The sequence below is a fragment of the Chrysemys picta genome, chromosome 1, assembly GCF_011386835.1.
Source record: "Chrysemys picta bellii isolate R12L10 chromosome 1, ASM1138683v2, whole genome shotgun sequence".
Lineage (NCBI taxonomy): Eukaryota > Metazoa > Chordata > Testudines > Emydidae > Chrysemys > Chrysemys picta.
The window spans coordinates 112533275-112550632 of NC_088791.1; the positions used below are offsets into that span (position 1 = coordinate 112533275).

General features: G+C 41.5%; 1 protein-coding gene across 35 annotated transcripts in view; it reads left to right on the forward strand.

Moving 5' to 3' along the window:
- Positions 1-17358, forward strand: part of CACNA1C (calcium voltage-gated channel subunit alpha1 C) — a 723794-nt gene that overhangs the window by 447794 nt on the left and 258642 nt on the right. For all 35 annotated transcript variants that reach the window (XM_065582612.1, XM_065582596.1, XM_065582633.1 and 32 more), the window contains exon 5: positions 5556-5695. In XM_065582612.1, the coding sequence (XP_065438684.1) occupies positions 5556-5695 (140 nt within the window). The remainder of the gene's footprint in view (positions 1-5555; positions 5696-17358) is intronic.

Sequence of the window (17358 nt, forward strand, 5' to 3'; positions counted from 1 at the left end):
ACAATCTCATTAATGAGATTTCAGAAGAGAATGAGACACTAACTAAAAAAATGTGATGCTAATCTTAGCCATACTCAGTAGGGCTTCTAGATTGATGGATATGATGCTCAGAAACCCAGTTTAGAGGTAGCGAACCTAAATGTATTATCCTAAACTCTTGACTAATACCAGTTTGCTAAAACTAAAGACCTGGGTAATTTAGAAGGATGCAGCTCAAGGATGCTCCTGTGACTTTGTGGGCTGGAACTGTTTCTTGCTTTGTATTTGGAGGCCTCTGGGTGTTACTGTTCTCCAAGGAATAAAGAAAAACTTGCCTTCCTGTGATAACTGTTCTCTCGGGGCTGACTGATATGGACATAGTTGTAGTATTATAACATAGGCCAGAGAAGATCAAAGAGGTTCATGGGATGGCAAAAGAGGATGGTGCTTTCCTGGTAATATTCAGAAAGTGTAACCTAAACCAGTGGTTCTCAAACTTATTTGATTGCCCACCCCTTTCTTTGTGTCTGTAGTTGTTTATGTCTTCCCCCTCCTTCCCCCCAAGCATATAAACCACCACCCAGCTCTGAAGGCAGAGCGAAGAGCAGGGGCTGCTGGCTGGGTGCCCCGCTCTGAAGGCAGCACCATGCCAGCAGCAGCACAGAAGTAAGGGAGACAATGTAAAAAGTGATATTTGTCAAAATCACTTTTCACAGCAGATTTAGCACCCCACTGCCACCCTTATTTCTGCGTTGCTGCTGCATCCCGGGGCTGACAGATGGAAATTGGGAGATGGAGCGGAAGGGGGGCGGGAGGAGAGCCTGAGTCCAGGCTGCCTCTGGTGAGGAATAGAAGGAGGGTGCAGGAGGAGAGCCCGAGCCCAGGTGGCGGGGCTCCGGCTGTCAGCCCCAGAGTGGTAGGGCTCTGGCTGTCCCCTTTTCCCTGCCTCCCAGATGTGCACAGCTCTTCTGCATGAGCTCCAAACACCCAGGACTGACAGCCAGAGCTCTTCCTTCCCCACCCCACCCCCGCAAAAAAAGCCCACAGCTCGCACCTCCCTAGACATGCCTCCATAGTTTGAGAACCACTGACCTAAAGCATTAAATTTTAAAGACTTTTTCATCACAGCTGTCATCTTGCACTCATTCTGCCATTGGAATCTTCTTCTTTAAATGTTGATGGTTCTCACCATAGAAAAAAGAGTAGGGCTGGATGGGAAATGGAAAAATCCTATATACAAAGAATAATTCAGGTGCTGCTGTGGCAAAAGGGAACATAACCAAGGACAATGTCTAGATCCTCAGTCTATCTTAACTCCCATTTTTTCCCACCACACCAGTGCATGTAGATGGAAGGTCTAATAAGGAGAAACTATTCTGATATTGTTCATTATTTTCAGGTAGACAAGGAGATAGGGAATGAGCATTCTAGAAAGCAGCCTACATTAATTCTTTATAGTACCCATTATCTGCTACATTTTATTGTACCAATTATCTCCCTGTCTTCAAAAGTTAGATCATCTGCTGCCCGAAGAAATCTGTGACTTCACTTTGAATGTGTAGTTCTAGGATGGTCAGATGAATCCATGTCAGGAAAGGAGAAGAGCATTAAAAGCAAGGACTATATCTAGACTTAAGAGAATGCCTTCTGAAGAAGGGATGCACTTTAGACTTATAGGCTTGTAACAACTTATCTGTCTTGCAATATGGTTGATCTGCTTTCTGAGCAGCTAAGTCCTTTAAAGATTGATCTAGCTTATCCTCAAATAGCCTATGACCTTTCTGAGGCAGAGCCATTAAATATTGCTTTGAAGAAAAATCTCTTTGCATAGGTATCAATCATAAAGCCCTGTGTTTAAGAACATTGCTAGTTAAGAACAAAGATCACACACTCAACCTGTCTAATGAAGCATATCCCAGAACTGCTAATCATTAGTTAAATTGTTTCCTAGTTTTTTTTATTTTATTTTTCTCCTTTTGGAAAATAAAGGGTGTTCTGATACGAGTGTTGTCCTTGGAATTCATCATGACTTAGAAGGAAATTTCCTTCCCTGACAAAAATGACTTGAAAGTGTTGTGTTACAAGAATATTCTTCTTTCCAGACAGCATGTAATGCATTTCCTAAGAGCAGTATTTTCTGAAACCCTCAGTTTCTACCAAGAGAAAGGTATCTTAATTTAGAGAACAACCTTACTTAGATTGTGAACTGAAGGTATTTGCAAGGGGTCTGAAATTCTGAACAGATTCAAAAACTTGGGTGTAGAAATGAGCCTTTCCTTAGGTCTGTGGGGAATTTTCTAAAGGGCAGACTCAAGCACTTCCACCTTTACAAACCCTTCCTGGAGTTAAAAAATAGCCATATTTAAAGGTGAACTGTAAAGCCAAAAACAAAAAATCTTTTGGCCTTTACTTTTTCTTTATGCTGTATAAAGACTCTCTCTCAAAGGTGTTTCTCTGCTTGTTATTTGCATTGGAAATATCAGATCCTCAGTTCCCTCTGTTTGCAAGAGCCCCCTGACAAGATCTTCTCTTAGACTATAAGGATCAGCATCCCATCCACAAAGACAGGGGAATAAAGAGCTGCAGTACAGGTAGCAGCCTTGTCGTGCCACTATTGAGGTCCTCCAAAGATCTGGTTAAGGGCCTTGGCAAAGAGAATACCTTATGTGTCAGACCTAAAAAAGGAAGCAGGAAAAATATTGGGGAAAAAAAGAAAATAACAAGGATGTCTTCATACGTCATTAAGAAGAAGCAGAAGTCAACAATTAGTCTTTTATTTGCTTTGTAGTTAATATTTAAGAAATGAACCAAAACTGGATGCAGTGACCCCTAGGCTGAGATTCAGAAATCATTTATCAATGCTCAAGAACACTACACAACAGTTTAAAATAGGAGGTGGAAAATATTGCATCCAATTGGAAATGGAACGGGAAGTTAGGTTGCAGAATGTGCTTATCTGAGATGAAATAGGGTTGATTCTCATACCCTTTGGAGAGGTGCTAGGGGATCTTCAATAACTGCAAGGAGTTAGAACCTTGCTTTTACATCTCATTGAAAATGCCTCCATCAGCACAGTGCTCTCTCACATCATGCTGTGGCAGTGTTTCAGCTGGTTCATCTACTGAAAGGGAATGTCAGGAACTACTGAATCAACCACCCCACCTCCTGCAATATCTACTGTAGGTTTTTTCAAGAGGTTTTCTTGGTCCCGTTCATTAATTTGCAACATCCTCCCCTCTACTCTCCTGCCTCCTCTCACACTCACTACATGGTTGTTAATTTTTCAGCAGTACTTTAAGTTATGACTTGGAATTGAGTCAACTAGCTCCCCCGTCATAGCTGCCAAGTTCTGTGTAGCTCCTGCTGGGACATTTGCAACTAAGGTGTATATAACCAGCAACTTCAGCTTAAGAAAATTAGTGCTGGTGAAAGATACAGTACTGGCCTGAGTGCTGTAATGAATGTACTCTTCTTTTTATCTATGGGGCAAGCTTCCCACACATGGCCCTGCCAGCGTACCTCAACCCTGAACTGCGGGGACTTTCTCTAGAGGCAACAGGGCTATTTTATTCTCCCTGGCCCATGCAGTTTTTGGCCTCTCTGTTGAATCTGCCAGTTTAGTTCAAAGCATGATGATGAGTTTGTGGCATCTTAGCTGGAACTGGCACCCACCAAACTTACCTGATATAGCAGCACCATTGGATGGGAACAACTTCTTTAATCTCTACTGAGTTGAACTGGATTCAGAGTGGTGCCCTCAAGGTGAAAGGCTTTGTGGCTCCTTAGTAATGCCCTCAGAAATTCACTCTCCTAATAAATGCTAACGTTGCACCTCGAGAATGAAGTTTACTTTGTTGAAAGATAAGTGTATTAAATCAAGTTCTGACCTTTCACAGGCTGGGTCTTCCACTTTCTGCACACATAAACAACATCTCCTACACACTGCTCTGCTTTCTTCAAACACACTCTATAATTAAGTATCCCACCCTGTTTTTAAAGGGACAGCTCCTATTAACCCAAGTAAACCACTAAAAATATCATAATAAAACAAGTATGAGAATTCAAATTCGCCTCTAAATAAAATGTTTTGTAATATGACATGACATCATGTCAACAGTTGCATTTTTCCAGTCTTCACACTAACTTATACCTACACTTTTACCCCCCTTAAGCCATCATTAGGGTTTGAACCCAAGATTTTCAGATCACAGACCTCTTCCACTTCATCTACAGTTGTAACTGGTAGGGAAATATGCTGTTATCTTCTATTAGGACCAGCCCATAAGAGTGAGCCATGATGCATACTTTGCCACACGGTACACAACTATTGTTGAAATAGCCCTGGAATATTTGATTTTAGGATTCATGGCTTCTATTCCTAGCTCTGGAAATAGAATATGAATAGAAACAGCATTGCCAAATGTAATGAATGCTGCTGTTTGGTCCTCACAAAGGTTTGAAACTGGAATCTCTGGATCTAAAAGCCTATCTTTATCTGCCTCATAAACTTCTGCATATGATCTAACCTTAGGGGGGGTCAAAGGGCCACACTTTGTTAACATGGATTACACATGCACATAATATGACATGGTTCTTCTCAAGGGCAATAAATGAGACCTGAGTTCTATTGCCAGTTTCACCTGCAGTGACCTTGTGGAACCTGAGTTAGATGTAAAATAGATCGGGGGACTGAACTCCCTATGAATGGGGGACCAGATGGATAGGAGAGGGAGCAAGGGAAGTTACTGAGACTCGAGGGGGCAGCTGGCTCCAGGCTAGGAAGGTATGTCCCAGTAGTTCCCATTGCCGTTCCTGGGGTTGGTGCCTGGTGCCGTGTATTTCCCTCACCTCCTTGGCAGCTGGCAACCTGTGCGCCATTGCCTCCCACCCAGGTGCTGATTCCCTGTCCAATCTCCCATCTCACGCTAATGGCTGGTGCACACTCTCCTGCCCTTCCCTGGGGCTGGCTGTCTCTGCTGGGACCTGTAGTGGCTGAAGGTGGGACCTGGCTGGGCTGGGAAGTCTTACCTGCTCCTCATCAGTCATCCTGATCTTGTGGCCTTGGCAGCTGCTACAGCCTCTCCTCCAGATCCTGCTCTCATATCTTCCTCCATGTGAATACAGCAGAGTCCACTCCCAGATATTGGTGGGTAGGCAGAAACATAGACCTCCACACACTATTTCCATTGCAGAGATGCTAGCTCCCTCCCCGCCCCCAGTTCCATTGGCCCTGAAATGGTTGAATAATTGCCCTTCTACAGTAGAGTGTCAGTTAATAAAGGTTGCAAATGGCACAGAAATATTAATAGCAGTCAGAGGAACGACTGAAATTAGAACTTACCGGTATGTCTCCTGCCTTACATCTCAGTTCCCATTCTTCTAGACTACAGGATATTGTATAGGGGAAGAGTCTCTTTCTCCCCCACTACATATGACTATCAAGTCAGATATGTGATACATCTGGTGGGTTTATGCAATATGAGGTAGTTTCAATTATATTATGATGTTAGTTAATTTTCTGTTTAGCCTGAGCCTTGCTGTCTGCCTACAGCTTGTTTCCTCTTTCCTTTTTGCAGGCTTTTTAGTGCAATTTTAGAACAAGCAACCAAAGCAGATGGGGTGAATTCAATAGGAGGGAAAGGTGCCGGATTTGATGTTAAAGCACTGCGGGCTTTCCGAGTGTTACGCCCCTTACGGCTGGTATCTGGAGTTCCTAGTAAGTAACAATCATTTTCCCTTTTGTTTTTGTTTTTTTGGGGCAGCGGGGGGCAGGGGTATGTGTGGAGGTGGGATGGACGTGGGCTAAACACAGGGGCAGGAATTATTTTTCTGTGGAAAGATGTAATGTGATGCAGATGTTTTGGGGACTGGGAAGAGAGATACTGTTTTACGTTAATGTGGCTACATGGTCAATATGACATTAAATTAAAAGATGGAAGAGTCAAACCTGAGAGGGTAGGTGGGCAGGAGGGGGGTATGTGTATGAGAGAGATTTATTACACAGTTACATAAAGTCTGCAGTGTATGATCAAACAACCTCTATAAATAGTGGAAATTGCAGATCAATTTCAAACAAAAGTAAATGAAGTTGTAATCTCTATAATGAATCTAATATAAATCAAATGAATCAAACAACTGGGATTCTGGCTTTGACGTCACTGTATTAGTCTTGCAAATGGATGACCTAATGGAACGGTGAATAACGGTCCATAGGACAATAAATAATCATGATTTCAGTTAGAGTCATATTAATTTAAATAATTTTGACGACTCTGAGGAAGCCTCCAGGCAGTTTCTGATCATCCAGTTTCTACTGTCATACCGGCAGGGAAGTTTTGACTGACCAAAAGCTGACTTGTCCCACTGTGGAAATGGGATTTGAGCATTGTTTTATGGCAGGGCTTTAACCTTTTGAATCAAGAGTTCTGTTTGAGAATGAACCAGTGATTGGTCTTTTGGGTAGGGGGTTAGGGTGAAGGACCCCATCCAGTTCCATAGGGGTGATTGATCTAGTTGGCAGAAATGGGGGGGGATAATGTAAGGAATGGACTTTTGGGGTTGAGTCATTTGCACTAGAATGGTTGTGGAGAGGGGGCTTTCTGTACTTTTATTTGGGGAAACTTCTAGGTTGAGGGCTTATTTCAGTATTGCCAACCTCAGTCATTCAAAAATCATGAGTTGGGCCCTCCAAATATTACTAGATTGCCTTAAAAATAATAATGAAATTAAATAAATAAAACTTGGGTTCTTTTCATTTGACTTGGTTTCTGAGCCCTTAGGTTACAGTTGGGTCATATTTTCAGCCTTTTCTCCTCAACTATGAAACTTACTTTTCAAATGAAAGTTGAGATTCTTGGCTTTAGGAGCTAGGGCTTTAAGAAAAACAATAAATATTGCAAGAGTTGGCAACACTGCGGAAGGTCCTTGCTCATGCACCCAGATGTGACTCTGTGGTGGCCATTGTAGGGTGGGAAGGATGGTTGAATAGCTTTCTGTACACTGAGGAGATGAAGGACCAAAGAGGGAGCCTGCTGCAGGAGAAGGGAGAGATGGTATCTGCCCCCTGGACTGCAGGGGCAGGCCCATCTTTTGTTAATAAAGTTGTATGCAGTGTTGTTGTAGCCATGTCGGTCCCAGAATATTAGAGAGCCAAGGTGGATGGAGATGGTATCTTTTATTGGACCAATTTAGCTTTTGAGCTCCACAGAGTTCTTCTTAATAAAGTTGGCAATCTGGTAGTCCAGCTAGCTCCTCCACAGCTTTTGAATACCCAGATAGAAGCAGCAGCCAAGAGTGCTTTTTTAAATATATGCTCAGTGAAGAAGGTTCTGACCTCTCCTCTCAGATGTGCACCTCACAACAGTTATCAGTGCCTTAGCCACCTCTGGGTAGGATTGCTGCAGTGTTTTTTTTATATCCAGCTATCCTTGAAGACCTCTCAGAAACTTTAGTTAATACAAAATGTGACTGCTCACTTAGCTTACAACCCTAAACAAGTAGATCAAGAGGGAGATTGGTAAATTGGCTGGCTGGTTGGCAGAGGTGGTGGGGGGCTGACAGAGGATGGGAGCAGTAGGAATGGGAATTGTTGTTTTGACCTGGGAGGGATTGTGTGAGGTCCTTCATCTTGTAAGTTTGCTGTTGTAGTCCATGCTTGGTGTCCAGTCTTGTCAATCTCTGGAGACTCCAGTTTGAACTAGTATGTATGAACCTCTCCAGGCAGTGGTACTTTTTTCTGGAGGTGTTACAGCCTAAGTGAATTTGCCTAATTGTCCCCTGTCACTGTTCAGGGCAACTGCACCTGTATTTCCCCTCTGTGGTTCAGCAAGGGCACCCACTCTTGGTTTTCAGCTTCACAGCTATTGCCTCTCTTAGGTGGAGACGTCTCTCTCTCCCTTCTGACCGGGTATTCAAGTTTATCTTAATTCCATAAGGTTTGTTCAGGATGTGACAGGTTGATCATATCTGGTCATATCTCCCACTGTTCTTAATTCTTGGAGGAGTTGTGGTCACCCTCCCCCATGGAATTCATACAGTCCCTGGCCCATGATGATACATAAACTTAATACAGTAAGATCTCCCAAAAATATTGCAGGAAATTGTCACATCTGTCACACCTTCCTATTCACATAAATCTATCCCCTATTTGTGGCCCATCCAATGTAGAATCATAGAAATGTAGGGCTGGAAGAGACATTGTGAGGTCATGTAGTCCAACTCTGTGCTGAGGCAAGATCAGGTAAATTTAGATAATTCCTGACAAGTGTTTGTCCAATCTGCTCTTAAAAATCAACAATGACAGGGATTCCGCAACTCCCACGGCAATCTATTCCAGTACTTAACTATCATTATAGTTAGAAAAATTTTCCTAATATCTAGCTTAAATCTCCCATGCTGTAGATTAAGCTGCTTAATTTTTTTCCAACCTTCAGTGGACATGGAGAACAATTGATTGCTATCAGGTCCCCACTCAGTCTTCTTTTCTCAAGACTAAACATGCCTAGTATTTTTTAACCTTTCCTCATAGGTCAAGTTTTCTAATCCTTTTATAATTTTTGTAGCTCTCCTCTGGACTCTATCCGATTTGTCCATATCGTTCTTAAAGTGTGACTCCCAGAACAATACTCCATGTAAGGCCTCACTAGTACTGAGTAGAGCAGGATGGTAACCTTCCATATTTTACATACAACACTCCTGTTAATATACCCCAGAATGATATTAGCCTTTTTCACAATTCCATCACATTGTTGGCTTATATTAAAGTTATCCACTATAACCCCCAGATCCTTTTCTGCAGTACTGCTGCCAAGCCAGTTATTCCCATTTTGTGTGTTTGATTTTGCCATCCTAAATATAGTACTTTGCATTTGTCTTCAGTGAGTTTCAACTGGTTGATTACAGACCAATTCTCCAATTTGTCAAGGTGGTTTTAAATTCTAATCCTGTCCTCCAAAATGCTGGCAACCCCTCCAGTTTGGTGTCATCCAGAAATTTTAAAAGCATACTCTCTGCTCGATTATCCAAGTCATTAATGAAAATAATTAATAGTACTGAACCCAGGACAGACTTCTGCGGGACCCCACTAGATACATCCCCCAAGTTTGACAGCAAACCATTGAAAACTACTCTTGCAGTACAGTCTTTCAACCAGTTTTGGACCTACCTTATAATAATTTCATCTAGACCACATTTCCTTATTTTTTTATGAAAATGTCATGTGGGACTATGTCAAAAGTCTTACTGAAATCAAGATATTTCATGTCTTCTGCTTCTCCCCTCCACTAGGCCAGTAATCCTGCCAAAAAAGGAAATTAGGTTGGTCTGGCATGATTTGTTCTTGACAAATCCATGTTGGCTATTACTTATTGCCCTATGATCCTCTAGGGCTTAGAAATTGGTTGTTTAATAATTTGTTCCAGTATCTTTTTAGATATCAAAGTTAGGCTGACTGGTCTATAATTGCCCAGGTCCTCTTAGTACCCCCTTTTAAATATAGGTACTTTATTTGCCCTTCTCTAGTCCTCTGGGACCTTAGCCATCTCCCATGAGTTCTTGAAGATAATTGTTAATGGTTCCAAGATTGCTTTAGCTAGTTTCGTAAGTACCCTAGAATGAATTTAGGCAGATCCTGCTGACTTGAATATATCTAATTTATCTAAATATTATTTCCCCTGTTCTTTCCCTAATCTGACTTGTGTTCCTTCCCCTTTGTTGTTAATATTAATTGTGTTAAACATCTGGTTACAGTAAACTTTTTTAGTTATGACTGAAGCAAAATAGGCATTTAAACACTTCAGCCTTCTTGATGTCACCAGTTCTTAGCTCTCCTTTCCCACTAAGTAGTGGACCTACACTTTCCTTCATCTTCCTCTTGCTCCTAATGTATTTATAAACCCTCTTTTTGTTGCCTTTCATGTCCCTTGCCAGTTGTAACTCATTTTGTGCCTTAGCCTTTCTGATTTTGTCCCTCTCTACTTGCATTATTCTTTTGTACTCATCCTTAGTAATTAGTCTGTTTCCACGTTTTGTAGCACTCCTTTTTGATGTTTAGGTCATTAAAGAGCTCCGGTTGCAGCCATATTGGCCTCTTACTTTTATACCTATCTTTCCCTTGCATCAGGACAGTTTGCTGTTATTGTGCCTTAAATATAGTCTGTCTTTGCCAGGTCTCCTGAACTCCTTTTTTCCTTAGGTTTTCTTCCTGTGGGACCCTACCTATCAGTTCTCTGAGTTTGTTAAACTTTGCTTTTGGGAAGTCCATTGTCCTTATTCTGCAGCTCTCTTGCCTTCCTTTCCTTAGAATAATGAAATTTGTCATTTCATGATCATTTTCACCCAAATTGTCTCCTACCTGCAGATTTGCAACCATTTCCTCCCTATTAGTCAGAATCAAGTCTGAAATGACTGCCCCTCCCCTGTTACTTTCTCTACCTTCTGAAACAAGAAATTGCCCTCTACACATTCCAGGAACTTACTGGCAATTTTGTGTTTTGTCATCATACTTTTCCAGCAGATGTCTGGGCACTTAAAATCTCCCATTACTACGAGAACTTGTGTTCTGGATATTTCTGTTATATGTCCTAGAAATGCATCATCCACTTCCTCCTCCTGATTTGGTGGTGTATAGTAATCCCCTGTCAAGACGTTACCCCTATTTATCACCTTTTATCGTCACCCAGAGATGTACAACTGGTCTACCTTTCACCTCTTTCTAGACGTCAGAACAAGTGTATACATTCTTGATGTACAATGCAACACCTCCTCCCTTTTTTCCGTACCTGTCCTTCCTGAACAAGTTATACCCCTCTATACCAATATTCCAGGCCTGAGTTTTATCTCACCTCCTCCTTCACCTCTCTTATCTGCTTCCTGAGAGATATCCCCACAGTATCCCAGGTAGATCACCAAGCTTCATTGAGAATAATCCACTATTTTAAATACTTCAATAGCTGTTGTTGTGCATTGTGTTCATATTATCAGTAAGATAATCAGTGGAGTACCCAAATAGCCATAGGGATTTGTGTGTGGAAGAAGAGGGGCATACCCTACTCAGTGATGTTATACAGTAGGTATTTTATCAGACAATTTAAAGCTGAACTGCAAAAGTTGTTTTTAGTAAAAATACATAAAACTAGGGATGTGGCTTCCTCAGGATCTCATCAGGTCTCCTCTAAATTCTAGTCAGAGGGAGTTACTCAAAAGCAATACAGGGCTCTCCCTTATACCAATCCCCTCCCCTGCGCACCCCACTGCATTTATAGTAACGCAGCCCCTGATTGCCTGGAAACAGAGAATATGAGCTCAGGAATCAAAATCAGAATCTCCTCACAGTAGTGTGTGTTTCTGCTAGGCTGTCAGTCTAGTCAACTCACGAAATATCTTTTTAATGTAAATTATCTATGGCCACCATTTTCAAACATGAAGGCCTAAAGTTAGGCACGCACATCCATATTTAGGTATCTAATGAAAAGCAGCCTGATTTTCAAAGATGAGCACTCTGCTGCTCCCACTGAAGTCAGTGGGTGCACATCCCCTCTGAAAATCAGGCTACTTTCGATGAGGTGCTTACATATGAATATAGGTGTCAAATTTTAGACACTCCCTTATGAAAATTTTGGCCCATGTCACTACCGTAATCTCCCATTACTCCCTATGATGCTCTCCTCTTAGCTATAACACTTTCCCACAACTTCCTACAATTGTCTTCTTACTCTTTCAATGCTCACTCCCCGTATTCCTTGCGAAACTTTTCTCCTGACTCCTTTCTTTGAAATTCCCTTGTGCTATGTCACATGGATATCCTGTCCCTTATCTGCCATATGCTATTACATCCAAACTGTTCAAACCAGTGAGGGGTGGTCATGTTAGTCCTGCTGGCTCGACAGTCTGCAGCACTCTTTACATATGACAGCACATTCCTCACACACTGCAACAAATATGAGGGATTATAAAGTCTCAGAGCCTTCTAATAAAGATTAAGGGTAGAGACAGCATTTGCAGTGTAAGGGGAAAGTAATTTATGCCTTTGAGAAACACCAAGGCAGAGAAATGAATCCCAGCTGTGTACTTGACGCTGGGTTGACATACCAGCAAGCATCTTAGGGGGTTACAGCACTGCATCTTTTCCTGTATCTGATTCTGCTTGAGTGGAATGCTCTATTAGGTATATTGCACTTGCTTCCTAAGTATGGCAAGATTTTTGAGGGAACAAAGAGAAGAGGGCTTTCAAATGTTGTCTCATGTTTACAACCTAATATGTCTTTTCCAGATATAACTTCTGTGATCCTATATCTAGAATGGGAATAACTTTCTTTTCTTTAAGGAATTTGTCTAATAGTGCCAGATCCTTGGAGAAGCATAGCCAGAGATCCTAGTGTTCCATCGATCCCCAGCCAATGTCAGCATAAGTTAGAGCAGCCCTTAGGAAAACAAGAGTATAGTGGCTAGCTGAGGACCATGAAACTCAGGTTGGCCCTCTAAGAGAAGACCAGTTATTTTTTTCCCCACATAAGCAAATGCTCTATTCTTTTGTCTGGTTTACAGGTAAGTCTCCTCCTACATTGCTTATCTGAAGGGAATTTGAGTTTCTACAGCTCCTTTCATACCTGACATATGCAAAAGGTCTTTTGGAGCAATGAGTTAGGTACTGGTACTATATTCGGAGCTTAACCCTGAGGTTCACCTGAACTGGGATTGGTGCAGTTGATGGGAGGGAGAGTAAATGTAGTATTACACCACTTTTCTGCACCCAGTAATCCTGAGGCTGGCCAGAGGCCAATGCAGCGCCTATTATAAATTAGAGAAGCCTCAGAGCTGCTCTAATTTATGTTCACAGGCAGCTGTTCCACCAACTGATGATCAGATATAGTGCTGTGTGCTCAAGCTCTGCCTCTAGCTGATGCCTCTTAAACCCCTATATACTGTCTATACCAAGCAGGGAGAGAATGGTGGGTTATTTTATGTTTTCCCAGTGTTCCCCTGTGCAGGGGGAATCCTTATCTGCCCATATAGAACATCTTTAAAAGTAGCTTTGTGCCATTGGAATGCAAATTTGACCTTACAGAGGGCTACAGATGAGGCCCAGAGGATTTATACCTGTGCTTTCTATGTCACAAAGCATCTACCCTTCTCCTTATCCTAACATGCAGCAGTAATCTCTCCCCTTCTGTAATCCCTACCCTGTCTGTCACCCTCTCTGTTATCCCTCATCCACCCATTGAAATAAACACAGCTGCATTTATTTCATTGATTACACTCAGTGCAGTTCTTTGATTCTAAGTGTCTACATTGGGTTATTTGAATGCGCAATCAAAATTTTTATTTGTATTTTCTTTTTTCCATTGCCAAGGAAATTAAATGCAGAACGCTGTGTTAATTAAATGCTATAGCTGAGATTTTAAATGCACAGGACTCCGGAAATTAAAAATTCTGGTTTCTGCAGAAGCTATAATGTCCTCACTGCACACAAACAGTACATTACATAGGGATGTGAGAAATCCACTTTTTTTTCTTTTTGTTGGATACATTTATTAAGCATTAAGTTTCATCTCATAATAAGTACCAGTCAGGGTCACACATTTTGTTCAGAAATATTTTCCTCTGGCAGTGCATAGTTGGCATAACCTTTTCCATTGTTTGAATGCATGCAATGTCAGTGGTGGGTCAAGGGGATGAGTTTTCTCACCATAAAGTACCTGATGATGTGGTAGAAATAAAGGATGCTGGGGAGATCCTGAACTGTCTTCAACTGAGGTGATCTGAGGAATGGCTTGATCAAAGATGCAAAATATGTCTTTCTGTACATTTGCATAAAGGAGTTGATTCAGCTATCGTTGGAATCAATATCCTTGGCTAATGTCTTGTATTCAACACATGGATGCCAGTTGCCACGTTTATTTGAGGGCAAAATTTGGCTTCCAGTCCTTAATGCTGAACTGACTTTTGTTGATGCATTTACTAGTGTGGCAGCCACAAAACCCAGCTTTTTTCGTGTCTCATGGGCTCCCATAGGCAGGATACATTGCACCGTAATGCAGATTTCCTGCATGCTGCCTCATTGCTGAGCAAACCTTCTCAACCATCTGTCCTGTCTCTGTAGCATACACTACACAATGTGAGGACGAGCTATGTCACCTTTCCCAAGTAATTGCCTTGCTGGTTTTAATCTCAAGTGGCCAATTTTTTTTGCTTTCATTACAAAAGGAAAAAGAGCAGGAAGGAGAGAACAACATGAACTAAGTGACCTGATTTGGCTTATTTCATTGCATTTAAGTTTAAAACTGTGTCCAAATTAAGAACCCAATCCTGTAAACCCTTACTCCTATTAGGCATCCTTACTCATGAGATTGATGCCATTGATTTCAAGGGAGCTACTCCCTGAAGTAAAGACCACTCACGTGAATAAGGGTTTGCAGGATCAGGACCTAAATTCCACATTTTTTAGGGGAAAGCTCAAAGGATGTGATTTGCAGTGGAAACAGTTAATTCAGTATGATCATATGCATTTAATCTTAGCAAGGAAAATTGCTCACAAAAACACAGACTTCTTGTCATAATAAAGATTTGTCTCATATTGAAGGAATGCCAGTGAAAACAAGGAAATATTTGTTATTTGAGTTTCACTACGCAGCTCTTTTAAAAATAGTAATAACTAAGAATGTATCAAATAACAGTGTCATCATTTATCTTACCAATTACTGTGCATACTTGCATGATTATTAAAACAGCCTGTGTGAGAGAACAAAAAAAGTAAATTACCAAGACTGTGGCTAAGGAAGTCAGGGCCTAGACAATCATTTCAAACTTCCTATTAAAAAAAAAGGGGGGGGGGTCGTAAAACAGTTAAAACAAAATGGAGAAAGAATCTAAAATAATCTCATTGCTCCATTTTCAGAGGTTTTCAGTCTGGGCCTAACTTTGCACCCAGTATTGTCAGTTTATTTTTAATGTTCTGGTAGTTCCCAGAGGTCTCAATTATGAGTGGGGGGGGGTTCTATTGTGTAGCACTTAACAAACATAGAAATAAACACAGTCACTGCTCCAAGGGGCATAACATCTCAAAATAATTATCTGGCTTATTCTGAGTATTGTTGACATAATTGCATAGCTGTACTTTATCGCCTGGACCATAATGGAATGGCAGTAGATACTCAGATTGTAACTAGCCATTGACACCAGCAATAGGTTACCAGTTGCCCACCCATAACACTGGTCTACAATTTTTGAGAAGTCGTCTGCTTCAGAGATAAAATGTGCTATTTATTATGTATTTTGATGTGCTGAATTCAAATATGACAATTAAAACAACTGATTGGCTACTGTTTCTAAGATATTTAAGTTTTGACATTTTAGGTCTATGTATATTGTGTAGATAGTAGAGTTTTAATCATAAATTGTAAACCTAGGTCTTTTCATGTGTTTCTGGTTGCTTTACATGATAATATTTCACCTGTCCTGTTTATGTAACACTTTAAAAATCAGCAAAAGGGTTATATAAATAAAATTCATTATGAAACAAAAGGCAAAAAACTATTATGTACATAGTTTAGTCCTATTCAGTGTCTACTCGGCGCTTCTTGGCTTGTCTCTTGTATTCATTAAATGGAGCATCTCCTGTCACTGTCCAGCAATAGTCTGCAAGCATTGATGGGCTCCATTTGCCCTGATAGCGTTTCTCCATTGTTGCAATGTCCTGGTGAAATCGCTCGCCGTGCTCGTCGCTCACTGCTCCGCAGTTCGGTGGAAAAAAATCTAGATGAGAGTGCAAAAAATGTATCTTTAGTGACATGTTGCAACCAAAGCTTTTGTATGCCTTGAGGAGGTTTTCCACCAACAACCTGTAGTTGTCTGCCTTGTTGTTTCCGAGAAAATTTATTGCCACTAACTGGAAGGCTTTCCATGCCGTCTTTTCCTTGCCACGCAGTGCATGGTCAAATGCATCATCTCTAAGAAGTTCACGAATCTGAGGACCAACAAAGACACCTTCCTTTATCTTAGCTTCACTTAACCTAGGAAATTTTCCACGGAGGTACTTGAAAGCTGCTTGTGTTTTGTCAATGGCCTTGACAAAGTTCTTCATCAGACCCAGCTTGATGGGTAAGGGTGGTAACAAAATCTTCCTTGATTCAACAAGTGGTGGATGCTGAACACTTTTCCTCCCAGGCTCCAATGACTGTCGGAGTGGCCAATCTTTCTTGATGTAATGGGAATCTCTTGCACAACTATCCCATTCGCAGAGAAAACAGCAGTACTTTGTGTATCCAGTCTGCAGACCAAGCAAGAGAGCAACAACCTTCAAATCACCACAAAGCTGCCACTGATGTTGGTCATAGTTTATGCACCTCAAAAGTTGTTTCATGTTGTCATAGGTTTCCTTCATATGGACTGCATGACCAACTGGAATTGATGGCAAAACATTGCCATTATGCAGTAAAACAGCTTTAAGACTCGTCTTCGATGAATCAATGAACAGTCTCCACTCATCTGGATCGTGAACGATGTTGAGGGCTGCCATTACAGCATCGATGTTGTTGCAGGCTACAAGATCACCTTCCATGAAGAAGAATGGGACAAGATCCTTTTGACGGTCACGGAACATGGAAACCCTCACATCACCTGCCAGGAGATTCCACTACTGTAGTCTGGAGCCCAACAGCTCTGCCTTACTCTTGGGTAGTTCCAAATCCCTGACAAGGTCATTCAGTTCACCTTGTGTTATGAGGTGTGGTTCAGAGGAGGAAGATGGGAGAAAATGTGGGTCCTGTGACATTGATGGTTCAGGACCAGAAGTTTCATCCTCTTCCTCTTCCTCGTCTGACTCAAGTGAGAATGATTCTGGTGCATCAGGAACTGGCAGTCCTTCTCCGTGGGGTACTGGGCGTATAGCTGATGGAATGTTTGGATAATGCACAGTCCACTTTTTCTTCTTTGGCACACCTTTCCCAACTGGAGGCACCATGCAGAAGTAACAATTGCTGGTATGATCTGTTGGCTCTCTCCAAATCATTGGCACTGCAAAAGGCATAGATTTCCTTTTCCTGTTCAACCACTGGCGAAGATTTGTTGCACAAGTGTTGCAGCATATGTGTGAGGCCCACCTCTTGTCCTGATCTCCAATTTTGCAGCCAAAATAAAGGTGATAGGCTTTCTTAACCATAGTGGTTATACTGCGCTTTTGTGATGCAAAAGTCACTTCACCACAAACATAGCAGAAGTTATCTGCACTGTTCACACAAGTACGAGGCATCTCTGCTCACTTTGGCTAAACAGAAATGTGTCCCTTTGCAAAATCAAACACTGACAAATAAGAGAGCATGACACTGTATGATTTCTAGAGCTGATATAGGGCAATTTGTTCAGCAGAGTGATGTAAGCTTCGTT